Source organism: Syngnathus typhle, linkage group LG8 (assembly GCF_033458585.1).
Source record: "Syngnathus typhle isolate RoL2023-S1 ecotype Sweden linkage group LG8, RoL_Styp_1.0, whole genome shotgun sequence".
Classification (NCBI taxonomy): domain Eukaryota; kingdom Metazoa; phylum Chordata; class Actinopteri; order Syngnathiformes; family Syngnathidae; genus Syngnathus; species Syngnathus typhle.
The window spans coordinates 4,720,831-4,747,330 of record NC_083745.1 but is presented as its reverse complement, the minus strand read 5'-3'; the positions used below and the strand labels follow the sequence as shown (position 1 = coordinate 4,747,330).

The following is a 26,500-nucleotide window of genomic DNA, read 5'->3' as shown; positions in this document are numbered from 1 at the left end:
AATTCAGTTATTTGCTACAAACGATACTGTATGAGTATGTATTCAAGTACTGCAGTATGCAGAAAATTTAAAAAAACAAAACTCTTTTGAGGGGTTCGTATTTTTTAGCATACTTGATTCTTGAGTGTCACATGATAGTGTGAAGGTCAGCAGTTGGTCCGTTAGCATGAGTTAGTCCACTGGTTGCGAGATAAATTCTACAATCGGAAAATTCTTTAACGGTTCAGGACCGATAAACACGATTTCTTCAAAGTCAGACAACAAGCAGAAAATAAGACCAACAACAACAAAACGATTGCTCTAATGTCTCACATCACAAAACGACGACTAACCCCCCCCCCCTCCCCCCCAACCGCAACTTTAATAAAGTTGGTCCAACGGTGACTTTTGTTGGGATTTCAGGAAGCTGTCAGTTAACGTTTGATAGAACAACCGAGGGCCCGGAAAGAATCCGATTGACGGTCGAGCCTTGCCAAGCACTTGCTGTCCAAAGTGCCGTGAGATGCAGGGAGGCCTCAAGTGTAGCGTCCGAACGTTGTCGCGGACCCGCCGTCTCATCTCGCTATGTACCTCGAGAAAGCAAATGTGTGCATTGTGACCGACTTTTGATAATGAATGGTGTTGCTTTCGGCAAATCTTTGCATGACGGTTCGAATCGGATGTAACGGAACAACGGTACTTTTGCATCTAAATGTTCATTTTAAAATTGTTTTTTTCTAACTAGTGAATTCCAACAAAAGAAAAAACGATGTGCCAAACATGTTCATTATCATCCGGTCGAACTATAAACCCGCTCCAAGTGTTCCCTTCATTTCAAAAGTGTTTGTCATTTCTCACAGTTGTCGTCTTTAAATTATACCAACACGTAAAGATTTTGTAAAGAGACGATAATGTCTAATGTTGGTTGATGACAGACAAATAAGAGCTATTATGTCAGAACTGAAATTGTAACTTTTGTCGCCCGCAAACAAAAAAGTTCACTTTTATTATTCTGTTGGTTTCTCTTAAAAATGGGGCTTATTTCTCATTTCTCTGAGAGGCCTTGCGATGACTCTCGCCTGCTGTATGAAAGCTGTGGTCCGTTCTCGGTCTCTGTTTACACGGAAAACCACTCACCATCTTTGCGTTATGACAAAAGGCCAATCTGTTGTAACTGCCCTTGAATATCTTGTCATTTGCATAGTGCTGCTAGAGAGTGTAACAACTTACAATAAATACTTATTAGAGTTTTTTCACAAATGTCATGTTGTCTTTATTGGGGTTGGACTGGGGAATTATTAAAATTGTGTGACGCTTTCTAGATTTATTTAAATTGAGGAGGGGTGTAGGTGAGTTACTTATTTTTATATCCATGCATTCATTGTCATTACCAAGTCGCACCGTGCCAAATTTGAGACTTTTTACAAATAGACATTACAAAACAGAAAGACTCTAGTTAAAAACACATTAGTTTTTATTCTGTTACCAGTATCCATGAGGGTGTTGACATTCAGAGAACAAAGTGAGAACACATGCTGAGTGATGTGGAGGTAAGTCTGTCCGTGTGCATTTTGGCGGCTCTCGTCACCGACGTAATACAGTCCTCTCTGTAAGTGTGACCGTTCTCACGCAGGCTTTTGGTCCGTCGCATCAGGAGCTGTCGTGGGGGGGTCTTTCGAGGGGGTCTTGTCCAATCCGTGGCTGACGCTCTGGTCATGTGACTGCTCGACGGAGGCATTGGGAACGGTCTCGTCGATGCTCTCGTACGGCTCCGATGTCCACTGTTGAAAGGTATGGAATAGACAAAAGCTAATGAGTTTAGCTTAGGAAAAAAAGATATACCTTAGCAAAGGCTATGAAGCACTACTTTTGTCTAAAAGCAGCCTTCAATATAAGTATCTTGGCACCAAGCACGTGCCTGTGTGGCCCTGCTGGCGGATCGGTGCGAGGGTCCCATGGCGATGTTGACACTGGAGGACGATTGCGTGTCGGTGGTGTTGCCCCCCTCGGCGGCCGATAGTCCCGAGATCACCAGTCCGCTGGAGAAACTGCGCTTGCCGAACAGCAGACTCAAGGTGGACGAAGACGACGACACCTGATGAGAAATATGCACAACGTTGTGGTGCCACTGAAATGTATGTACTGGAATTTGTAATGGAGCCGCTCCGTGTTTACAGTGCGCTGATGCAAAGTGTAGCGAGCTTGTACCTGACTGGAACGCTGCTGATTCGGTGCCGCCTGGATCTGTGAGCTGATCCCGCCGTTTCCCGAGAGACGAGGGACCTGAGAAAAATGTGCTTTGTCGACCAGAAAGCTAAATCTAACCGTCAGTCATCTGTGTCGTGTGTGTGTGTGTTAACCTGGGAGAAGATGGATGCGATGGAAGTGTTGAAAGACAGCTGGCTGTTGGAAAGACGCTGGACCAAGCCGTGGTTAGAGGCAGAGTCCACGATGGGTCCCGATTGGCTACTGACTGGCGGCCGCTGGGTCTGAGGCTGGACCGACCTGCTGCGATACTCCCTCCTGGCTGCACACAACAAGACACATTGTAACAAAAAAAAAATAGAACTCCTATTTTTGGGTTCACAGAAGAAGGCTGAAAGAATTAAAGGTAAACTCTTCAAAGATTTGACCAGCTATACCTTTTTCTGTCTGTTAAAAAAATATAGAGACTTTAAATTTTAATCTTGGAAATGAATCAGTTACTGTTGAAACTTTAATTATGTTTGTCCATGGTTCTGTACTAAGTCCCCTGTCTTTTGTTTTCTTCTACCTGAGCTGTGGTGTCGGTGGCTTCGCGTGGTCCGGGGAGCTCTCTGCTGATAACCACTCAGACTATTGGAGGTGACCGACGACGGCCTGTTGTGGCTCAGAGATGAGGATCTGCCGGTGCCGCAGTCGCCGTCATCCATGTTGACGCCGCTGTTGCAGCTGTTCAGGTTGTCCTTGCGCACTCTGTCGCCATATGTGACAGATACCAAACGAATTTAAAGACTGGCAGGTTTTTGGGTAACCTCATTCTTTGTTTGACTTGAGTTGAAGTTCTGTTAAACCTGAGCCATTTGGAGCACAACCAGGAACGAATAGCGTCCAAGCTGGAAGGCCCTCCTCCAATGGTACGTAGCGTACGGTGCGTTCCCGCGTATGATGTCGTCAACGGCGACACATACCTGGATCGACAGCACAAAACAACCCACGTCAAAACCCTGAACCGCTCGGTTCTCCACGGCTTTGGGGCGACACGTACATGGGGTAGCCGAGCGGCTGGTCGCACGACGAGTTGACCATGTTCCTCAGCGCCTGCTTAGAGTTCTGGATGCTGCCACGCTCTGGATTGCGGTTCCGTAAGAAGATCAATTCCTGCTGCTGTCCAGCCCACAAGCCTCGCACGCACTCCTTGTTGATCTGCCAAGAGAATGTCAGAAGTAGTGCAGGAGCACACAGAAAGCATACAAACGCACAGCCCATGTAAGGAATCTGTGGTTACCTTGATAACTTTGAAGCTGAGGTGCCGCTTGTAGAGCATAATGATCTTGTACTCGTCTGTGCCGTCGTCCACCATGTGGCGCAGCGTCAGCAGCGTATCGCGGCTGGACAGAACCGCCTTGCGCCAGGCCGGGTCGCTCTCGTGGCAAATCACCAGACTACTGCGGTAGTTGGTGATGGCCTCGTACAAGATGGACGACTCCTCTGTCTCCTCCAGACACGTGAAGTGATCCTGGGAGGAGGAAATGCAGAAGACTGACTGACTACAACACGACCGGATGGTTTTAGCCAAGATTGTCTTGAAGGATGTGTCGCAATGCATCGTGTGTAACGGCATTTTGTCAGTACCTGATGGAGCTTCAGGCTCATTCTGACGGCGGGGGCCACCACCTTCTGCAGGAGGTCAAGATCGGCAAACACCCACTCATCCTTGGTAGCAATGCGGAAGTCGCCTTTGAACAGTGTGTTGAAACCGTACAAGAAGGATTCCAAGCTTGATGGGGTAGGAAAAAAACAAGAACAAAAGAGCTAGTGGAAGTTCAGGTGCTTCTAATGCCCCCTTGTGGTGCAGCTTTCTCCATGATCAATTCATCTAATGGGCTCAAAAGAGATTTTGCCTACCTGTTGGACATGTTATGCGATGCCGTTCCGAGTGATCGTCTTCCCAGGACTGACAGAGCGTAAGACAGAGTCACCAGAGGGGAGTCTTCATCGCTGTCGACAGGCTGGACAGACAAACAAAAAGACTTCCGCAATCAGAATGAAACCAACTCAAGCAGCATTTGGTTTTAGTTTTCGGTCTTCCGTACCGTCTCCATCTTCCCAGCGCAGTACTGGATCCACTCCAGGTAGACGTTGCAGAAGCTGGCCCGCGTCACCCCCTGCAGGCAGTGCACGTAGTCCTCGTCTATCTTGACGCTAAACACCTGAGGGTCTCGCTCGATGTGGTGCCACTTGGTGTAGGACTGCAGCGCCTCATGGATGGCTTCGTCCTTGAGCCAGGTGGTCAGCTTTGGGGAGTGCACCAGGTAGTAAATAACACTCTGGGAAGAGGAAGAGATGGATGAGTGGGAGATTTCCTGAAGATGAATCTTCTTGTTTGGACAAGTACCTTCAGGTAGTAGGTAATGAGCAACTTGCGGAGGTCGTAGACCTGCAGCATGGTAGCGGCGTTGTTCTCACTGATGCTGTAACCCTCCAGCAGGTACTTGGTGGCCGTCACCTCCCACGCCAGCCAGCGCAGGTTAAAGGCGGCGTTGCACGACAGCATGTGGGGCAGGTGGCCCGGCTCGCAGCAGCAACAGGCGTCATCCTCCTCCACCCCCTCCGTGATGGCCTCCACCTCACGCTGCTGGCAGTATGTTCCTACAAAAAGCAAAGAAGCACTTGTTTCACTAGCTCTGTCTCGGGGCATCGCCGCATTGCAAAGGAACGCCATACCTCTGAACTCCAGCCCTCGTAGCTGGAAGGTAACCAGGCCGTTGCCGATCTCAATGAGGTGCACCAGGGCGTTGAGGTAGTCCGAGGCCAGGATGAAGCAGTCCCCGGCGCTGTAGTTGCCCCAGCGGCCCAGCATGAGATCGCCGCAGAGTGAGTGCTGCAGGGAACGCGTCAAGTACTCGTAGAAGATGGAGTTGAGGTTGTTGTCATCGCAGCCTGGTGGTCGGGAAAAGAGCACAACCGGCGAGAAGAGAAATTCAGAAGCACTGGATTGAGCGCTTTGACAAAATTGTAAATGGCGGCCGAGAACTCACCCGTCTCTTTATCAACTTGAGACACCAGGCAGCTGTTGGAGTTGTCGATGCGCTTTGTGCTGCAGGCGACAATTTTGTGTTTTTACTACTGTCACATCTCGGGTGACATAACTGTAAAGTCATTTGGTGATCTGAGGCCCCATTTCAACCCCTTACACTGAGTGCCAAGCAGGGAAGAGATGATTTTCATAGTCTCCGGTATGACCCGGCCGGGGTTTGAACCCACGACCTCCCAATCTCAGGGCGGACACTCAACCCCAAAGCCACCGAGCTGGTAATAATGTCATTTGCGTTTGCCTTACTTATAGTTTCTCTCCCAGAACTTGATGGGTCGCGGATACGAGGAGATGAAGATGGCGCTGCCCAGGAAAGGGGCCAGCGGGGTGTAGAAGACGGTGGTGATAAGCGTCTGCAGCAGCAGCATGGCCGAGTCTGATGGCGCGCCAGTCAAGAACCAACTTTTGGATCTTGCCGTGGGTGAGCTAGCGCGTACATAGAATAACGCAAGGATACGAGGCACGGCGAAGGGTTGGGCGAAGGCGTGGAAGGCGCTGCCCCAGGCGATCTGCCAGGGGGCGATGTAGACCATGATGAAGTGAAGCTTCAGCAGCAGCTCACGCATCTGGAATCAAAACAAGACACTGCATTAGGTACAACTGACAAGCAAACTGAAACTGTAACACATATTACTGATTGTTTCTAATGATTCATGGTTTTATTTGCGCTTTCAGGTGTGAGCGCTCACCTTGTGGAAGAGGATAGACATGAGGAAAAAGTCAAGCAGGAAGCTCTCGGAGGCGCGCGGGCAGTCAAAGTGGAAGAAGAGCAGCGTGAAGAGCAAGGTGACGAACTGGAAGCTGGGGTCGCAGAAGGACGAGCGCAGGAGCTTCATCCCGGCCACGATGTTGAGCAGAACGTCGCAGCTGCAGCAGGGTGAGAGGAAAAAAAATGCATCACGGAAAGCGCCCCAGCAGGCGGGCGAAGGTAAGGCACGTCTTACTGGATGCCCAGCCTCTTGCGGTGGCTCAGGGCAAAGCCGTCGTTGGTGAGGGCGCTCAGGATGATGGCGGGGTACACCACGTACTTCTCCAGGCACAGCAGGCACACGTACAGACGCTCGAACCACATTAGCACTGCGTCCTCTTTCACGCGCACACCACAAAAATATGATGGAATGAAAAGAATGACTACAGCTAAGACTTTAGAGTAAAAAAAGAAAATATTATGCGATGAGTTAATAAACTTTCATTTGAGAAATGATTTGTAATTTTAAATTGAAATAATATTCTATTGATTTATCAAAGTCAAAAGGAATAGAGAATGTTAATAAGTCATAAAAGAAAATCAAATTGTAATTTAAAAATCAAATGACATTTTATGATTTTAATTCAACAAAAACATTCTTCTTTTTTTTTAAAATAAATATAAACAAATAAGCATTTTGAAGTTTTCCATTTGGAATGAAATGTCTGACCTCTGGGCTCAAACTGGTGGTACTCTTTGGTCTTGAGCAGCGGGTGCGAGATCCACAGCCAGGGGTGATGCTTCCTCAGCTGGGGGATCACGTAATGCGTCACCAAGCCCACCGTCCCCGCCAGCGCGTACAGCACGATGGTCACGAAGGGCTGAAACAAAAAAAAAAGACTCAATATGTATTAGCGGAGGCCGCCTAGCGCTTAGCTCGTCTGCCTCAAGGTCAGGAGACGGAGAAGTCTCACCTTGAGCGACAGGAAGACGGTGCTGGCGGTGATGGCGAAGGTCAAGATGTAGGCCAGCGAGCACACAATCACATCTGACAGAAGAATCTCCTTCTGTGTGATTATTAATCTAATTTATGATTCAGATGTTGAGAGACATTACTTAGCCATATCAAATCAAGTGTTGCTGCTCACCATCGAATTCTGAAGCTTCTTGGGCAGAGGGTCTTCGATGTCGGCGTCTTGGCCTTTGTCTTCCTCACCCTCTGCCAACGCGGGCATGACTTTCGACTTGATCAGCGAGCTGAAATTAAAAAACAGCACAAGTGAGTGTCGAATATTTTCTTATTAATTCAATTACGAAAAAAGACTCGCATCATAACGGAAGGGTCGCTGCTCTGCCGACTGAGGTGGTAAGAAAAGACCACCAGAAGGCCGCAGAAACCGGAGAACAAGGCCGGAGTGTGCTGCTCGTCCCACGGCTCCTACGACAAACACGAAACGTTTTAAAGCGCCCCCTGGTGATTCTGCCACGTTGGCCGCGTCTACCTTAAGAGCTCCGAAGCAGAAACCGTAGAGCAGAGACAGAGCAGCCAGACTGCGGAGGATACCGTACACCGCCGAGATCAGACTCGTAGCCGCTGGAATGTCAACAAAAGAACCATTTCGGCACCGTCGAAACACAACTCTAAGTCATGCATGATAGCAGCCCTCCAAAACGGGACCCGAATGACCTATCGAATAGAATTTGACCTGTTCCGCCGAAAAAGTGAATGTCAATCTGCTCCAGCAGGTAGATGGTGAAGGTGTTGACTTGCGGAAAAAGGCCCAGCAGGAATGTGATGGGGAAGCAGTGAGTAAAACCTGCCATCAAAAAAACGACTCCATCAAAGGATAAATGGCTTGAGGCTCAAGCGCGCGTCCAGCTCCGCCCGTACCCACGAGCAGATTCCTCGCAAAGCGCAGTGCGTCGCGGCACACGATGGTGACGCCGTACAATGTGGACACGGGGAGGTCCTTCCTACGCAGGAGCTGCTCCAGCGTCCAGATGAGCGAGCAGAAGATGCAGAAGTAGGCCGCGCGGCTGTAGGCCACCAGCTGGTTGTGACCCTGTTCAAAAGTACACGCAAATGCTACTACGTCGATAATCCAAGAAATGATTTCAAAGATAAATGCTCACGTGTGTTGGTGAAGCCGCATCCGGTTGAACACTCTGCAAAGCAAGAAAAAACAACTTGAGTACAAATTCTGTTTGGTGTTCTGCTTTGTTTACCTTCAGTAAGGAGTATTGGCAGCTAGCAATGACCAGACAAAACTGGAAGACCCAGAAGTCTTTAAAGCAGCCGTCGTTGAGCAGCACAAAGCCCAGGAAGGAAACCAGGAAAGCCATGAAAACCGCCACCAGGTTCTCCAGAACATCTTGGTTCCTACGCAGACCGAAACCCTTCAGATTATGAATTTATCTGCTAGGTATAGTTTTAGATTGGGATTTTCCCACGAGCACCACTTACCTGTCCAGAAGAGCCAGCAAGGTGAGACGGTCGTATAAAATATCCACCCACTTTCCTGGAAACAACTTGAGCTTGTAGTAAATTTTCCTGGTGGGCTTCTCCTCCGTAGTGGTCTCTGAGGAATCATCTAAAGAGTCTTCCTCCTGAGCAAGATGTTGCATAGTTGAATGAACAAAATGGCATTTTATACTGGTTTTAACTTTTTTTTTTTTTATGCCCACCTGGAAGATCTCAGGGTGCGTCCTTCGGGGACGAAGTCGGTGCGAAGGAATGATCCGTCGTTGGAAAGGACAGTCAGCGTGCCCCCCTGCCATACTGTCCTGGCACTCCGAGTTGGACGAAGTAGACAGCAGGTCACTGAACACACACACACGCGCATGCGACAGTTTTGACATTATTGCGTAGATGCCAAACATAAAAAATTGTCTTCATACCACATGTTGCCGGTGATCAGCTCAGCACCCAGCGGCAAGTTGAGGGCTCGCTCCGCGTACAGTTTTCGTGGCCTGTCTCCTGGGTACACAAATGACTTAGAATTGGGAAAAAAATATAGATATATATTTAAATCTGAGATGGCTAGCGGCTCACGGTGCACAGTGTGGAAGGTATACGCGTCCTCTTTGTTCGTCGCCTCCGGCCGACAGATGACCTGCAGCATGGAGCTTTCTGACTGGGACGTTTGGGAAGGCAGTGAGTCATAGTCGGGATCTTTTTCCGTCTGCGGACTGGAGATGCAAGTTTGTGATGCTCAAAGGTAAGTTTTCTCTATTTCTTGAATCAACTTGCTGATTAATCAGCTACTGAAATGTAATCCTGCCCATCAAAAAAAATCCAAATTGGTGTTGCCCTCGTGTATGAAAGGTATTTGTTGGTACCTGTCTGGTGAGACGATGGGAATGTGTATGGGCAGGACAGACTTGTCGGGAGCCAGACTGGTGGGTGGGATGGGTCGCTCCGCTTTGCTGTGCGTTTTGGTTTCTTTGGGGTCATCTGCTTTGGAAGATGCCTTGACATTCTCTGCAGTGCAGAGACACACGGCATTGTGTTGGTTAGAAAAATACATGAATGGCTCAAGACAGATAAGATACAATAACAAACCCGTGCGTTGATTTTCTGTCTCCACGGAGGTTCCCACTTGCAGCCGGAGGTCCTGTCCTTCTTCTTCCTTGGCGCTCGCTCGGGCACTGAGCGACTCCAACAGGGAGACGAACTCCAAGAAGTTGGATTCGTTCGGAATCTGGCCCTCTTTTGCCTCCAGGTCCGATTTGGAGGTGGTCATGGCGATCTGATTCTGAGACAAAAGAAGTTAGAGCAAGAAGAAGAGACACCAAGGTGACTTGACATACTGTGTTTTGGGAGCGGTCGGAAAGCAGCACAGCATCTTTCCCGCTGTCCATGCTCAGCCCGCGCAAGTGTATCCGTCCGGCAGGACCGAGGCGGCCCAACGCAGGTGGAAGACGCAGGAAACCTTGAGGGTCCGCGCTGGAAACCGGAGGGTCTGTGTCATCGGGGTGAAAGTGGGAATGGACGTCCACACCGGACGAGGTGGTGTCGTTGGTGTGCGGCGGGCTCGGCGGGTCCTGCTCGCCACCAGCATGCACGATGTCCCCGCACAAGGAGAAATCTTCGCTTTGGCTCGCCATCCGTCCAAGGGTGGGCTCTTCCTTTAATGAGTCTGCTTCTTTCTCCTCTTGCTTGTCGTCTTCAGGCAAGTCGAAAGTGATGACTGGGATCTTGATGTGACACTCGCCGCCAGCATCCTTTTGGACCTGACACACATGCGCAAGACTGCATTCCAGCGCCGCCATTCAAATAACTGATGCTCAACCCACCGCCATCGATCTTACCTGCGCATTCTCCAGCAGGCTCTGCTTGACGTTCTCTTCCAGCTGGGCGGCGGTACGAGGGTCGCAGCTCATGGTGATGACAATCTTGACCGCGTCGGCGTCCGCGTGATGAGGAGGAGACGAAGTCGCCGGGGTGGAACTGTCGGTGAGAACCACTTCGATTTCATCGGAGCAATACGTCTCCTCGCCTGGCTCGTCCTGCCACAAGATACAAAGTAAGTCATCTGACCTCACAACACACATTGAAGGTGTGACATCACAGCACCTGTGCCGCTGGGTCTGGCATGTCGATGAACTCGTGAGGGCACTCCCGGGCGGTCTCCAGCGAGTTATTGTTGGCATCCGACAGCTCCTTGGGGACCTCGTTCTCCTTCTCTGCACAATCGTCTTCATTTCCTTTGCAGGTAGGAACACCTTCAGATGTTCCTCCGCTTGCTTCCTCCTTCTCCTCGTTGGCTTTCTGCACATCCGGTGGCTCCACGTTGTCAATTACTTCCACAGATGGTGTCTTCTGTCTTTCACTTAGGGATGGGGACTTCTGAGGAGCATTCCCGTCAGGGGGTTGCCCTGGGGCTAGTTCCGGGCTTTGTCGCGGCGGGGCAGCCTCCCCTGTCTTCTCTTCTGTGCTGCATTGGGCATTGCAGGCCACTGCGTTTGTGGAAGGAAATCAGAAAAGTAGAAATGATATCATAATGAAGCATCTGTGAGAAATGTCCCTCCTCTAAATGGTCGTCACCTTCTTGCATCTTGGGCTCTTCTGATTTGGAACACTCCTGCATGGAGGAGAAACATGGCATTGAAATTCACTTGCAAGTGTAAGGCTGTCCGCGGGGCGACTGCCACTCACCACCCCGATCAGTCCCGCGTCGGTTTCCGTCTGCTTGACTGTTACCTGGATCACCTGACTGGGACGCTTTTGAGCCAGCATCGTCATGGCAACACTGTCTGGGACGGTGCTGCTCTTCCTTATGGACAAATGTGAGGCGCTGACTTAGATTGACTTTTTTTTTTTTATTGCTAGTATTGTGCTGAGAATCCTTGAAAGTAAGAGGGAGGAATTTGAGCTCCGTTCTTATTCACTCGATCACAAATACACACATTTGATCTTAAAAAAAGGCAGTGGGAGTAAAAAATAGACACGAGGAAGTGACTAAAATAGTTCCCAAAGATCAGCTTCTAGTCACCTGATTTTGGCGGGCAAGCAGGCGTCTGAGGCGGCATTGCTCTTCTTGTCGGTGGCCCTGCTGAGCTCCGAGAGGCTGCTGCGGACCACCGCCTCGCCCTCGTCGAACAGCACGTGCAGTCGGTAGTTGGCCGTCTTGACCAGCACAAAGAAGACTGTGACGGAGGCGCAGTAGATGCTCAGGGCCATGGTGGTCGGAGGCAGGGCCTGCGGACACCGATTGTTGCAAAGGTTACTCGAAAAGTAACTTTGAGACTTGACTGATTACAGGATTTCGAAAGTTAGAAGATTACAAATAACTTTATTGTTTATGTTCACTATCAACAACCACCATTTTTAAATCATATCAGGCTAATCGCATGTTGACTCTCTCAGTCGGGTGTTTATTTCCCAAAAAAAGCCTCTCTCAAGCATGCACCACCACAGATTGGGAATGCCAAAAGTATTGACATGGCTCAAACACAATGAGCATGCGTGCACAGTGATGGCAGCAGTTGATGCGCGGGAGCATCCATACGCCGAGTCGCCGCGCGCACCGAGGAGGCAACACACTGCGACAATGCCGCCTTGCTTTTCTCACCAAGCACACAATGGAGGACGTCGGATGGGTACGGTGCGCACCTCGCGCTAGCAAAAACAACAAAAGGCCCCAACTCACCAGATGCAGCGACAACGGCAGCATGAGCAGGAAGATCCACAGATAGAGGTGGCAGGAGTTGTTGAATTTCTTCTGCTCCGGGTCATGGTACCAGCCCCCGGTCAGAGACGCCCAAACGCCCTGACGCAGGGTCTGAGCAACGTGGGAGCCCATCTCTGCCTCCCCCTCTTCCCCCTCGTCCTCCTCCTCCACCTCCTCCTCCCCGCTCAGGTCGGTTGGACGAATGGTGCTGATGATGCTGCTATGCTAAAATAAAGAGTCTGTCTCTCTCTCTCTTTCAGCGGGTGCTATGCGCCTCCATGTCGCCTCCGCGGCACGGTTCCTCCCTCATGGCCCGTGGGTCCGGCTAGCGGCGGTTCTGGCGTCTCCCATCCCGGCGTCAACGGGAGAATCATCTCCAGCGCCGCTGTCCTCATCCTGCTCGGCTCGCCTTCCTTACTCTCGCCCTCTCTGTCTCCTCTTCCTCGCTGGCTCGACAGATGCGCAGATTTGACCGCCTCCTCCCCCCTCAGTCCCTGCTTCCCTTCCCACCCGTCCCTCCTCCCCTTCTCCTCCCGTATTATGTGATTCCCACCTTTACAGTTCGGCACATAATAGCTTGCATTCACATTAGCTTGTCTGTTTTTGTCTTATTAATTCACAAACTGTGGGGCGGGGGATTCAGAATACCTCACTGGCCTATTTTTCTTATGAATTGTTATGATGATGCATTGTATGTTTTTACATGTAAATATATATACGCATATATGTTTTTTACCAAAACCCCTGAGCCAAATAAATGCCTTTTAAATGAATATAGTGGCAGCACTAAAATGTCATTTTAGCGTATTTCATTCTATTTTATTTTGATGCCCTTATTCATTTCAATTTAACCAATTAATTTATTTCTTTTTGTATATTCATCTTGGAGAGCAAGTACTTTTTTTACATATATTTTACATTGAGGCTACAGCACTAGACCTTAAGATGTAATATGGTTGCTCCTGCATTTGATTAATATTTTTTATGATAATTTCTAAAATGATGCGGAGGGCCGGATCTCAATCATTTCCATAAATTCGGCGCGCTTCACTCACGTTCCGGTTGCCTCAACCCTTCCACCCACCCCCTCCCGCTGTTGTGCTGATCACGTGCGAAAAACATCTTCCAATCAGAGCAGGCCAACCAGTATAGCCCCGCCTCCCGGCGTCCCTCTCCCGTCCGCCAGGACGCCGCCGCATTTCGTCCTCCAAACTCCGACAAGCGATGAGGTTTTACCGGCGTGTTATTTTGATATCCCCTCCTCTCATAATGTTTGGACCGTTTTAATAGACATTTCCACCGTTACTTTGACACTGAGGATGTTCGATGGAATTGTGAGAGCGCACCCGCTGCCTATCGACGAGAACTTGTCGGGAGTAATGAAGTCGAGAGGAGCAACTTTTGACCACCAACCGAATCGCTCCTGACCAAGCAATCTATCTATCTATCCGAGCTAAGCTGTTAGCCGCGCGCGCGTGTGTGGAATGCCGTGGAATCTGTCGCCAACTGAAAGAGGAGCAAGCCTCCACAACTAGCCACGTAATGGCCTGGACAGCGGCTCCGTGACATTAAGCGTCAACTTTGAGGGAGAAACCCGTCGACCGGCGGCTGCATCCTTATTCCCGGGGGCAGGTGCACCTCCTCCCTGCGGCACCTGCGACGAAGCCTCGGCGGTGCTAGCTTTAGCATCGAGCACAAGTGGGACACTTTGTCAATGTTTCTCCCCGTCGAAGTTCGAACTATTTAACGCCGGGAATGCGCAGTGTTACGCTTAAAAACTCACGCCTACTACACTAGGGGACATTTAATCGACTTTAGCTGAGCGTTGAGCCAGCCACTTGTAGCCGGGAGTCGACGGAGTGGTGTGGGATAAAGTTACAGTCCCGTGTGGGACGCTCCTCGCCGAGGGACTTTGGTCAGTGTCAAGAGCCCAGGCGGGGAATTCCCCTCCTTTTCAAGCACTACATCCAACAACATGCGGAGCTCAACAAGTCACCCTTTGCTTTTTTAATTTAGCTTCTTAAGCCCTGCACCCTATGGTGCCATTACGGCCACCGAGAAATGGATGTCTCGCAGGCCGCTTTCCCAAACGGTGAAGGGCGGCCGGGCGGCGGCGGCGACGAGGATGGAGGAGGAGGGAGTCGGGCACATGCCTGGACAGACTGTCCCACGCACGCTTGGGCTCACTCGGCACCCCTGTGCCCGACCCGATCGCTGTGGACGGCGGCGTACGACTACGAAGCGAGCGGCGAGGACGAGCTCAGCCTTTGCCGCGGCGACGTGGTGGAGGTCCTGTCCAAGGACGCGGCCATCTCCGGCGACGAGGGCTGGTGGACGGGCAAAATCAACCACCGCGTCGGCATCTTCCCCTCCAACTATGTCACCTACCAGCCGGCCATTTACCGTCTGCCCATCACCAGCAGCGTGGGGGAGCGGGTCCCAGCTTCGCCCGTCCGGATCCCCTTCTCCGAGCTGGTGCTGGAGGAGATCATTGGTGTGGGGGGCTTCGGCAAAGTGTACCGCGGCACGTGGAAGGGCCAAGAGGTGGCCGTTAAGGCGGCCCGGCAGGACCCCGACGAGGACATTATGGCCACGGCTGCCAGCGTCAAGCAGGAGGCCAAGCTGTTCTCCATGCTGCAGCACCCTAACATCATCAAGCTGGAGGGGGTGTGCCTGGACGAGCCCAACTTGTGCCTGGTCATGGAGTACGCCCGAGGGGGCACGCTCAACCGGGCGCTGACCGGCAGGCGAATCCCGCCGCACATCCTCGTCAACTGGGCCGTGCAGATTGCACGCGGGATGCACTACCTGCACGAGGAGGCCGTGGTCATCCACCGAGACCTCAAGTCCAGCAACAGTAAGAACACACCTCAACTCATTCGCAACCCTCAATCATTTCAAAGCTAATCATAAAAAATATTTCCCAACCTTTTTTTGCTCTAGGCACATGTCATGCATTGTAAAGGTCTCATGGTGTTGCTTGCAAAACTTTTCAAATTTTGAAAATCCATTTGAAAAGAGGAAATGAAAGAGAAACGCACCAAATTGGTTGCTCGTAAGCTTAAATAAAATATTTTATCTTGAGGTGCAGCAATGAACAACTATTGACGGATTTTCCTTTAAGGCACCCTGAATTCTCAATGAATTATCATTCCCTTAAATTATAATAATCCCCATTGAGTTTTTTCACCGCTAATTTCCAATGAAAATGCGATGAAGATTTAAATTGATCTTAAAAAGTGCTTTGGAAAACCCATTTAGTGACGTGAGCTGTGGATGCACTTGAAGTTTGTGTGTGTGCACCCTCGAGAGGATGTGAAATAAGGTTAGTTTGCACAGCTGGGATGCCTGCCCCCTGCCCCCCACCCTTATCCCTCAGCACACACACTCAGTCAAGCACACCTTCCCAAAGCACCCGTCCGTCCGTCCGTCCCCCACCCTCTTCCACTCCGACTCGAAAATGTTGTTCAAACAGAAGCAGTGATTGGGCAAACGTAAACACACGCGCGTTCGTGCCACATGAGCCGAGCGGTCGGCGCAAGTTCCGAGGGCAACGTGTCAGCTTTTAAGACCAGTTAGCAGCATTTGTTCCGTCTTAATTGAACTTTGACTTTGCTTTCCCACCATCTCAACTTTATCGTCATCAAAATACACCATAAGACTTGCGTTAATTAGAGGCCAGATGGAGAGAAAAGACTTAAGCGGTCACGGTTAATCGAGTGTTTGGCGAATATAAACAAACCCTCCGCTCCGCCCCGCCCCACCCGTCCCGCCCTGCCCCCTTGAGCTGCTAACACACAAGTCAATGTGTTTGTCCTGCCGTCTGCCACTTCACCGCGACCTCCACCAATTCGCAGAGTATTCCATCCAGTCCAAAATGAGCCCGAGTTGTATGTTAAGAAAATTTGTGTCGTTTGCCGCCGCGTGGCCTCCATTGAAAGGTTCTCACGCAAAGGCACCCCTGCGGTGTGTCGGCTGCTTTTCCCAGGGGGGAAAAAAAAAAAGCGGGAATAATTTGACTCGGACCACGGCGTATTTTCAGCGTGGACGAGATGGACGGAAAGGCCCGCCTCCATCCGTCCGTCCGTCCGTCCACTCGCTCAGCTGGTCATTTGATCGACTCCCGGTGTCTCGGTGTGCACGCTAGACAAACATGTGGCTATTTGATCAATGATTAGCCTGTAAAGTAATATGTTGAAAGTCAGCGAGATTTGCCCAATCTCCTTTTGTGTTTTTGCAGCTAATCTGTAAAATCCCGGCCGGCGGGGAGGAATGTTGCTAATGAGGGATAAAAGCTTAACATACGTTTGCACAATGGACTGGTCAAGCAGCGGTTGCTAGGCTACTGCGGCCCAAAGAATGGCGAGGACTCGGAGGGTCCCAAAGCCCTGGTTTTGTTTTGTTCCGTTCATATTTAATCTCCCAGAGAGCAGCGCTACTCTTTTATTGCCACAAACTCGAGGGGGTTCGCCTCCTTACTGTCTTATTTTTCTCCTGCCCTCGCCATTCCTCCTTTCCCCTCCCCATCGGGCCTTCATTATTTCTCTGCGTCAGGCTACTTTTTGCCCAAGGCTCTGTTTAAAACACTCGCTGACATCTCAACAATTCACAACCTTAAAAGAGAGTTTAGTTTTCTGACCAAGATTGTCACAAAGAGGGCATTGATTTTTTTTGTTTTGTTTTGCGGGGCCGCCCGCCAGTGTATTGCGACCCAAAAAAGGCAACGACGAGCAGAAATCCCAAATTGTGCAGCTGTTGCTACCTTCCTCATGCTTGCCCGCTCATCAGCAAGGAGTGCTGGTATTTGCGTGGCGCCAGATAAGAAACCACAAAGCGAAGACTGAAACTTGGCCCACAGCCATCACGCATTCTAACTCCTTCACATCTTGATTCCGCCCGTTAACATTTTGCCCTCAGATGTGTAAAACCTTCCCCCCCCCTCCCCCTTTGTTTGTTTACAAGATGCTAACCGAGATAAAAAGATGTAATATGAGTTTGAAAACAACAGGTGGATTATGACATTGCTATTACCATACTCAACATTTTTCACAATCAAGCCGCTCGCTCAAATCTGATTGGTTGGATTGATGTCACACTTTCCATGGTGCGAGATGCACAGTATGAGGAAGCAAAACAAGGTCAGGGAGAGGCTTGCGGTTGTATGTTTTTTTTTTTTTTAAGGTAGTAAGAACGCAAGACCACATTCTTGTGTGCAGTTTAGCTTAATGCTAAATCGCATTGCAAAATAACATGGATGGGCTCACCACTTAAAGCAATGAATATCGGAACACAAATGGTGCAACAACACACGTCGAGAGACAATGGCATACATTATCGTCTGTGACAAATTTTTCACTTCATAATTATTTGTCATGTGGCTAAGTTCATGTTGCTTACCCCGTAAACAACGTTTGCAGTGAACTACCTGCGTACGTGCACTGCGGACGGTGTCCGAGTGGGGAAAGTATAGGAAAGGGCCTGCTAGGTGTTGAAGGCCAATTTTTCCCACAACTCCCCCGGTGACACAGTTACTGTGTGTCTTTTCTGTGACAAGAGAATGGGGCGGGGGGGCGGTGAGGAGGAGCGGAGATGCTTTCACTCCGTCTTTTACGACCTCTCCCTGACTGCACCTATTGTTGCCATGTGGGGTGAAAAGGAAAAAGGCCCGCAGCCCAACAAGCAGTCGCTCGCTACTTTTGCAACGCACCCAAATCCAAAAGGTACCAGCCTCGTACCTCTTCGGTTTGCGGAGCTATAATTAGCACGCTTACGGGTGGATTGGCGTTTTTATGTCGCAGGCAAGTCGGGAGGGGTGGAGGACAGACAAAAAGCGCAAGCGAGCGTGCCCGGCTGGATTTCGGGCGGCCACTCGCCCTGATCCTTTTCCCAGCGGCTGGAATGCCCGGTCGGGGAATGTCGGGGAGCCTTATTTTTTGCTTACGACAGGAAGAGCCGTGCACTCGAGCTGAAGTGTGTTGGCACAGTTAGCAAAATAGCGGCAGGTCAAGTTAGCTGGTAGTTTTGACAAGGCCCACGTTGCATCAGTGCTCAGCTATGCCGCTAAAAACACAAGATGCCTTTGCCGCCCACGTCGGGGTGTGGCCGGCTGTCAGTGATGAAGAAACATGAAAATTGCACTGGGAGAAGATTTGTTTCGCTTTCTCTCTACTGATGACGACATCACAACTTTTTTTCTTCTTCAAACCTGCCAGATTTTACCTTGGGCGGGAGGAGCAATGGGAAGAAGCGTGGGAGCAACTTTGCAGACCTTTTTCTTCTGATCTTTGCAACGAGCCCATCACGAAAGATCTGCTTGAAGATCTTTGATGGAAGCGGAATTATATGGGGGGGTCAGAGGGTGGGGTCCGCCTCTGGGCCATGTCCATCTCCAATTGCGTTCACCGTTGTCTGCTTCCAAACATTTTCTTTCTTCTCCCAGAGTGAGAAAGTTCTACCGCAGCTTCAACTCATCCCGCGTTCTTAGGTAAAATATTTTAACAAGTTTACAGACATTTGTCATTTGTCACCGCCGTCCGTGGAAGTTTTAGCGATTAAATAAAACGTTTTTCAATGCATATAACGTCGCTTAGGCAACTGCTCGTTGGCCCATCTGAACTTTGCTCTGTTTTGTTGCCTTCTTCTTAAAATGTTTTATGGCGGCTGGCAAATTGACTACAGTAGAGAGCGAGCAGTCCTATTTGCTTTTCCCTCGCTACATTTACATCCGGTTGCTTGGATACCAAAAAAATCATGGTTGACACAACTGCGCAAGGGTGCAAGGAAAAACACTTTTTTGGTGACGGAAGAACATAAATAGCCAGAAGGGACACTTTTTCTACGGAATTCTCTCAAACTTACTTTGATATAAGACTCTCAAAGTGGAGCATAACGTCAGCATGAAAATATGTCCGCTGACGCCGAAGCCATATGACAGGCCACCGTGATGCAACCAAGGAAGTATTTGGCCGTTTTATAGGCCCCTCTCCCGACTTGTGTAACCGAGCCATCATAAGTCATTTGGACCTAAAGAACCTGTCGGATGCATGGGAACTTGAAAACGGAAAGTCGTTCTATAGCGTGGCTCCAGTGAAACCTGTTTGTAATGAAATTCCCATTGTTTGAGCTGGAGGTAGAGGATCACCGGCCCGCCGTGCCCCGGGCAGGTCATGGTACCGATACGCTGGCTTTTCCCAACAGGAGCGGCACCAAAACATTTCAAACTGTTTGCCCAGTGTCTTAACAATCGCTCAAAAAACCATTTGCGCTCACAATTGCACCGTTTAATGGCCCTCGGAAGCAATAAAATTCCATTTACACACTAGTGTGGTACAAGACCCGACCTGGGGGACGTGCCGCCGTGTCTGGTTGGAACAAGATGATTCTTTTTTTTTTTTTGAAGGTGTGCGCGTGGGCACGTTATCTTGCGTTGACCGACCTTGGTGGACTTCCTCCTCCACAGGCTACCATTGATACACACACAGGTGTTTGCTTATGATGTCCTTGTTATTTTATTATACTAAACATTTTTGAATTAATTTTCCCGTGGGAATATTGTCTCGCTGTCAGAGGGACTGAAGTGTTACTTTCAGCCATCTTTTGTCATTTAGTACTGTGAAGCTGTTGAGTGCTTCGCTTTGAAGAATCTGAAAATGTTTACATGTTAAAACTTGTCACTTCTCCTGTTTGGTGACCTTCTGATGACATTCCATGTTGCTTGGTTTCATTTTATAGCGACGCATCTATCATACAAACGACAAGGCTGAATAGTGTTGACGCCTACTTATGGTTCACTTTTTTATTTTTATTTTTTATTTAAAGACTGACATTTAGAACTGGTGTCCTCAAAAACCTTATTTGTCTGCATGTTGGTATTGAACCATTGGCGTGGGTTGTAGTCTGTCCTTCTCACGCAAGGCCAGGTGTCGAGTTCCAGGCGGGTTTTCAGGGTTCCCTCTGACTTTAATGTGTTTTAACAGTTTTTGGGCCCGGGGACAGGCGCATTGTGGCGCTGTCAGCTCTCAAACAAATGAGCCGCACAACGCTCTTGGCCACGTTGAATATCAACTATCATTTCCTTGGCCACTCCGTCATGGCTTTTTACTCTCGTTCACCTTGCAGCATGCTTTAATGTGGAGAGATTTTCTTTGTTTGTTTTGGTTTTGTAATAATAACGAATAATCTTTGTCTCTCCACCTTCAGTTCTGTTACTTGAAACGATCGAGAACGACGACATCGGCAGGAAGACGTTGAAGATCACAGACTTTGGCCTGGCCCGGGAGTGGCACAAGACCACCAAGATGTCGGCAGCGGGCACCTACTCCTGGATGGCCCCTGAGGTCATCAGGATGTCCCTTTTTTCCAAAGGCAGTGACGTTTGGAGGTGAGCCATTTTTTTCCTGTGATGTTCCCAAACACCAGTTTAAGATTTCAGCTCGTCATTGTGTTCATTGCTTCTTCCAAATGTTCTTTCTATGTCCCCAGCTACGGCATCTTGCTGTGGGAGTTGCTAACAGGGGAGGTGCCTTACAGAGGAATCGACGGCCTGGCCGTTGCTTACGGTGTGGCCGTCAATAAATTAACCTTACCCATCCCCTCCACCTGCCCTGAACCCTTCGCCAGGCTCATGGAAGGTAATTGACCCCCCCAAAAAAGGAAGTCTTTAGCCACAACATGAGCTACATCTCCCCGTGTGTAATCTTGCAGAGTGTTGGGACCAGAACCCGCACGTGCGCCCCTCCTTCTCCTGCATCCTGGAGCAGCTGTCGGCCATCGAGGAGGCGGTGATGGCCACCATGCCGCAGGACTCCTTCCACATCATGCAGGACGACTGGCGCGTGGAGATCCAGGAGATGTTTGACGAGCTCAGGACCAAAGAGAAGGTACGGCGGAGAAGCTCACGGAATTGCTCGCAGAGGTTTAACACAACCTACCATCGGATCAAATACTTGTCGGGCAGCGTGTTTTTCAAATGTTATGTAATCACACACAGTCAACTCGGGAGACCCGACACATTCCTGTGACAGCTCGGTGCGATCATTAAGTGAATTAGCGGCGACATTTTCCTGTAAGCGTCCTCATGTAATCTGGGCTGCAGTGGCCACAAAGCTGCTTTCCACCAGTCATCCGCGTACGATGATGATCGTCACGGAGCAAATCGCAGAGAAATGGAAGAGAGCGTCAATAAAGATATGAAAGCATAAATGAAGTGGACTTCCAGGAGCTGCGTTCGCGTGAAGAGGAGCTGACGCGGGCCGCCCTGCAGCAGAAGTCCCAAGAGGAGCATCTGAAGCGGCGCGAGCAGGAGCTGGCCGAGCGCGAGATCAACGTTCTGGAGCGGGAGCTCAACATCCTCATCTTCCAGCTCAACAAGGACAAGCCCAACGTCAAGAAGCGCAAGGGCAAGTTCAAGCGCTCCCGCCTCAAGCTCAAGGATGGCAACCGCATCAGCTTGCCTTCAGGTTGGTCCTACGCAGGCACATACTTAGGTTTCAGTGCTTAACCACATTGGTCGGCATCTTTGAAGGTATTTGGCACATGTTAAAGATTGCTTCACCGCACTCTCGACATTGTAACGAGCGCCTGACTCTCCTCCGCGCAGACTTCCAGCACAAGATCACAGTGCAGGCGTCGCCCTCCATGGACAAGAGGCGGAGCCTGCACAGCACCAGCTCCTCTCCCCCCAGCAGTCCCACACTCATCCCCCGCCTACGAGCTATTCAGCGTGAGTTTTTCTTTTCTCTCTCTCTCTCTCTCTCTCTCCACCCCCGCAAACAACCGTGATTTCCCAGCCGGGTTGGACCCGGAGCAAGCGCCCAACCCGCACGTAGCGCACGGCTGCCCGTCGGAGGGGCAAAGCAAGAGGGGAACATTGGCGGTGACAAGGCGCATGTGAACAAAAGCGGGCCGGCCCAGTTGTTTGAACAGTTTGCTAATATTGTTAGTCACGCACCAACAGTCATGTAACAACTGGAACAAATTCCGCTTGACCGCTCGCCATCAGATTAGACTCTAGCGGATGTCGCCTGACCGACATGGATCACCGTTGAGCACTGGTGTGTTCACATTGACGTCCAGATTGAAGGCGTTTTAAAAGCAAGACAATGGATTCATCGTCCAGTCCTCCACGAGGCTCTACTAGCAGCTATCTGGCTTTTTCTTTGATGGATGTGACTCACAGCTAGCGGGATTAACCAACCAATAACAATCTTGAGCTCCTCAGTGATTTTGAGAGTTAAATTTGGCACCTTCTGCACACAGTCACGCAGGACGAGAGCAACCGCACGTGGGGTCGCAGCGCCCCCTCAAGGCCGGAGGAGTTTGACGACGTCAGGAGAGGCATCAAGAAGAAGGGGAGAACTTGGGGCCCCAACTCAGTGCAGAGCAAGGAGAGACCTGCTGTCACAGAGAGGTACGCTGTTATTTGTTGCCCCCCCATTTTTTTTTTTCCGGGGGGGGTCTTCCTTACAGTTGTGTGTATTGTCCTCAGAGTACGTCCCCTCTCAGATGGCAGCAATCCTTGGTCCACCAGTCTGATGAAGTCGCAGAAGTCTGTCCCCCTCGCCGCTCTCTTTGCCGAACAAGGTCCGCTCATTGTTAAATCAGCTCATTATCCATTTTTGGAATTTTTAAAACTTAATCAAGACATTAGCCATGAATCAAAATCACATAATTGGAGGATGTATTGGTCTGGTCTCCAGCTGAAATGTATTATTGCTAACCTCCAGCAGGGAGCAGTAAAGACGAGGCCTTTCCTCAGGAGTGTCCCGACAGCAGCTCCAAACCAAAGCAGCTCAAGTTCCCCAACCAGGTGTACCTGGATCTACCTCTGTGGCGGGACGAACCGCAGCCTCCCTGCGCCTGCGGGGAGGGCGGGCCCGGGCCGGCGGCTCAGGGCTGCCCGGCCGACGGTCCCGAGGACCCCTACACCACCACGTCCACGTCCTCCGCCTCCACCACCCCGCAGCTCACGCCCACCAACAGCCTGAAGAGGGTGACGGCCCGCCGCAAGACGGATTCCGTGCTGTACGGCTGCGGCTCGCTGCTGGCCTCCGTCGTGCTGGGCTACGACATCCGCGAGGCGCTCAAGAACGCTCAAGATGACAGCGAGCTGCCGCGGGAGGAGAAGAAGAAAAAGGAGGGCCTGTTTCAGAGGGCCACCCGCTTCCGCCGCAGTACCTCCCCGCCGAGCGGCGGCCGCCCCCGTAAGGATGAGGGTTCGCCGGGCCACGCCCCCAACCCCCACGCCAACCTGGTCTCCATGTCGGCCATCGTGGAGTGTCAGTCCACCAAGTGTCTGCTACAGTCGGAGGCCGAGGTGTCACGCTGCGGCCCCGCCAAGGTGGACCTTGTACCTGTCACTCATCACGTCGAGATGCTTCGGCCTACCTTGCCATCGCCTGCTGAAAAAAAGCAGACGCCAAAAACCCAAAGCCGACAGTCGGAGGTTATGAACCATAACACGGGGACACGCCTCCGCAGAAAAAAGTACAACAATCATGATGGTGAGTTAAACGCCCACGTGGCACAAAATGGAGCTGTGGGGAAAGTCAACTCCAATTATTAATTTTTTTCTTTTGCCTTCAGCGGTAGCAACACCGTAAACGAGTTCTTCTGTCTGTGTGCAGCTAACGGGATCCCCAGCCTGCCGCCCCCCGCCGCCCCCAAGAAAACCAGGAACACGCGGCCCGTGTCCTTCTGGGCCAAGCCGCATACTCGAGGCCTGGTGGCCCGCCTGGGCAAGAGCTACTCACTGGGCCACTACTCTGGCGAGAAGGCGGCGCAGGCCTGCTCGCTGCTGGACATGGACGCCGAGGGCCAGAATCGCGACTGCACCGTGCCGCTGTGCCGCATCCAGAGCTCGCCGGCCAGGCCCAGCGTCTACGAGCTGGAGAACGACTTCCTTTCCTAGCGTTCACGTACGGGGTCCTACAGATGCTGTTCACACTGCCTTTAGTTTCGCATCAGGTTAGTCCAGAACAGGGGTGTCAAACTTGTCGTCATCACGAGCCAATAATAGCAACCAAAATGGTTGAAAAAATAATCATGGCATTTGATCATGAATCAGTTTTTCTATGAGAACTTTTTGTTGGAGGAAAAATGGACTGGACCCGTTTGACACCCGTGCTCTCGAACGTAGAGCTTTAGACATGATTCTTTTCCACACTTTGTCGTCGGTGCAGCTTAACGTTGACCGCGCTGCAGCGCTCACAAGACATTCTGGTATTTATATATCTATTTTTTATCCGTAATTTAATGGCAGAACTGTACATGCACATGTACAATGATGAGGTCATCTCTTGATTTCGGGCTAGTATGTAAATATTCCTTTGCATCTCGCTGCTCGCTCAGTGGCGCTTCCAGATGCAAACGACAGCCTTCCTTTGCTGTCCTCTGTATCCGAAGCGCCACCTGCAGGCGCTTGAAGGAAGCGCAGGTTGAAAAGCATTTCAATGAAGGAGTCCCAAGGAAAACAAATGTCACTTTTTGAATCTTTTTGGAAACGTGACGACTTTTCCGACGCGGTCCCGAAGATTTTGTGTTGTCACAGTGTCATGTGACCTGCGCGCCCCATGCAAGCCAACCTCTATTTTGTTTTGAAACCCTCAAAAAAGCTCAACATGAGGCTTTTCGTGGAATCTTTGAAAGCAGCCACTAGAATGGCTTCCTCAGGATCAACTAAAGGGCTCCATTTTGTATTTTCTAGTTCACCGCATGCACCGCGAGGACGGACTATGCAGTCTCAAGGAGCGCTTGCTTCCCACCGTTTGAGGCGGCTGCTCTCATTTTGAGAAAATGATCTCATGCGTTTTCTATGATGTCCTCGAATGGATGTGTGTAAATACGACTGATATTTTCAAATCACTTTGATGAATTTGACAATGTGAATTCTCCTTAATCCGACTCTAATGAATATCGACCCAGATGTCAATTAATTTCCGCAAAAAGAGGTGCTCCCTCCCTCTAATATTTGGCCGCCATTTTGTATCCAGTTATCAAGGGAAACAAAACGCCTTCCTGACATTTGAACTTTGTTGCTAATTGAAACAGCAGGACCTACCATGAGCCAATCGGTGGGTGTCGCTTCAGACAAAGCCCTGGAAAATGGGAAGCAACTATTTTCATTCAGTCACCGTTTATTGTTAACCAAAACAGTAGCACCTACTGTGCCCAAATTAGTTGTTGCGTGCCACTTGAGAAAACGCCCTCAAATAAATTTCAAATGGGAATAGAAAGAAACCTGTAATTGTTTCTATTCAGACGCTCTTGTGAACAAATGCACGTTTGGACGCCATTGCAACTCTTGCTAACCAAAACAGTAGAACCTAAACTTAAACTCAACATAGTTGATGGGCACTAACGCCTCCCTCAAATAAATCCGATCAACATAAACACCGTGTGTGCGTGTTGAACCCGCGAGCCAGCCGATGTGAAGTGAGCAAACATTCCGTTGTCAATGTTTTTTTTTTTTTGTATTTCCTCGGTCGGAGCTTCTGCCAAGTGGACCAAAATGAAAGAAAAAAAGAGAGACGTCGCTTGAGGACATTGTGGTGTGTTTGTGGCGGACCAAAATGCCAGCGGCTGCTTGTGTTTGTTAGATGTGTACTTGTGTGCTTGAGAAAGACTCCGAGTGACGTTGGGCTTTTGCGCTTCCGATCGGATGAGACAAACTACGCAAAGTACTACACTCTGTCCACTGTGCCTTTCAGTGATTTTTTTTATTCTTATCATTATTATTATTACAGTATTTCATTGCCAGATTGATCAAGAGTATCAACATTTTTCAATAAAGTTGAAATTAAGACTTGACGTCTATTTCCTGGTTCTTTGCTTCAAACCATTATGTTAACAGGCTTCCCTATGATTTAAAACCGCAAATAAGCATGTATAGTAAGCAAGTAGTCAAATACACATTCTTGACACGTACAAAAAATGCATAAAGTTATTATTTATTTTATTTATCTATTATTATTTTTTACCTCGTACCTAATAACAGGCCACTTTATTAGGGAAATATGGCCAAAGGTCACAGTTGTCAAGCTGTAGTCCTCGGGGCTGCGTTCCAATATGTTTTCCAAGTTACCTCGTTAAGCGCACCTGCGTGAAAAGTTTTAGCTCATTTCATGTTCCGTAGGCGCTAAAACTTTTCACGCAGGTGCACTTAACGAGGGGATCACACGGACACTCCATTAGGTACACCGCCATTTTCAAGTGTACCTAATAACAGGCCACTTTATTAGGGAAATATCATGGTCAAAGATCACAAGTGTCAAGCGCTAGTCCTCGGGGCCGCGTTCCAATATGTTTTCCAAGTGACCCTCGTTAAACACACCTGCGTGAAAAGTTTTAGCCACTTTCACGTGCTGC

General features: G+C 49.8%; 2 protein-coding genes across 4 annotated transcripts; one reads left to right on the top strand and one right to left on the bottom strand.

Moving 5' to 3' along the window:
- Positions 1 to 1,461: 1,461 nt before the first annotated feature.
- On the bottom strand, positions 1,462 to 12,275 carry pcnx2 (pecanex 2). The gene is made up of 40 exons (XM_061285630.1): positions 12,116 to 12,275; positions 11,459 to 11,664; positions 11,122 to 11,239; positions 11,011 to 11,047; positions 10,540 to 10,922; positions 10,275 to 10,472; positions 9,774 to 10,196; positions 9,526 to 9,712; positions 9,303 to 9,420; positions 9,016 to 9,152; positions 8,862 to 8,940; positions 8,649 to 8,784; positions 8,428 to 8,570; positions 8,190 to 8,343; positions 8,097 to 8,129; positions 7,855 to 8,026; positions 7,670 to 7,780; positions 7,466 to 7,557; positions 7,292 to 7,401; positions 7,112 to 7,220; positions 6,938 to 7,030; positions 6,694 to 6,844; positions 6,220 to 6,361; positions 5,965 to 6,142; positions 5,733 to 5,841; positions 5,522 to 5,651; positions 5,220 to 5,278; positions 4,906 to 5,121; positions 4,577 to 4,830; positions 4,275 to 4,508; positions 4,087 to 4,190; positions 3,814 to 3,958; positions 3,467 to 3,697; positions 3,227 to 3,384; positions 3,033 to 3,149; positions 2,753 to 2,934; positions 2,340 to 2,506; positions 2,188 to 2,262; positions 1,898 to 2,074; positions 1,462 to 1,760 (listed from the first exon to the last, which is right to left on the bottom strand). Exons 1-40 carry the CDS (start codon positions 12,266 to 12,268, stop codon positions 1,605 to 1,607), a joined length of 6,177 nt encoding a protein of 2,058 aa, XP_061141614.1. The 5' UTR covers positions 12,269 to 12,275; the 3' UTR covers positions 1,462 to 1,604.
- Positions 12,276 to 13,307: 1,032 nt separating this feature from the next.
- On the top strand, positions 13,308 to 25,942 carry map3k21 (mitogen-activated protein kinase kinase kinase 21). Of its 3 annotated transcripts, none has more exons than XM_061285282.1 (10): positions 13,308 to 14,993; positions 20,336 to 20,516; positions 20,618 to 20,766; positions 20,840 to 21,015; positions 21,354 to 21,594; positions 21,735 to 21,857; positions 22,394 to 22,544; positions 22,623 to 22,717; positions 22,864 to 23,637; positions 23,761 to 25,942. In XM_061285282.1, exons 1-10 carry the CDS (start codon positions 14,198 to 14,200, stop codon positions 24,042 to 24,044), a joined length of 2,970 nt encoding a protein of 989 aa, XP_061141266.1. In that variant the 5' UTR covers positions 13,308 to 14,197; the 3' UTR covers positions 24,045 to 25,942. The 3 variants fall into 3 exon arrangements, with proteins under 3 accessions (XP_061141266.1, XP_061141265.1, XP_061141267.1); XM_061285281.1 differs by having other exon boundaries at positions 22,861 to 23,637; XM_061285283.1 differs by having other exon boundaries at positions 22,861 to 23,637; positions 23,720 to 23,858.
- Positions 25,943 to 26,500: the final 558 nt, after the last annotated feature.

Coding starts and splice junctions, on each gene's coding strand:
- pcnx2 (XM_061285630.1), bottom strand. CDS start 12,268: ATGGGCTCCCACGTTGCTCAGACCCTGCGTCAGGGCGTTTGGGCGTCT. Junction 7,781..7,854: donor TGCGAGGAATCTGCTCGTGG/GTACGGGCGGAG, acceptor TTTTGATGGCAG/GTTTTACTCACTGCTTCCCC. Junction 3,150..3,226: donor CAGCCGCTCGGCTACCCCAT/GTACGTGTCGCC, acceptor CTGTCGATCCAG/GTATGTGTCGCCGTTGACGA.
- map3k21 (XM_061285281.1), top strand. CDS start 14,198: ATGGATGTCTCGCAGGCCGCTTTCCCAAACGGTGAAGGGCGGCCGGGC. Junction 21,595..21,734: donor CCGCATCAGCTTGCCTTCAG/GTTGGTCCTACG, acceptor TCCTCCGCGCAG/ACTTCCAGCACAAGATCACA. Junction 22,545..22,622: donor AGACCTGCTGTCACAGAGAG/GTACGCTGTTAT, acceptor TATTGTCCTCAG/AGTACGTCCCCTCTCAGATG.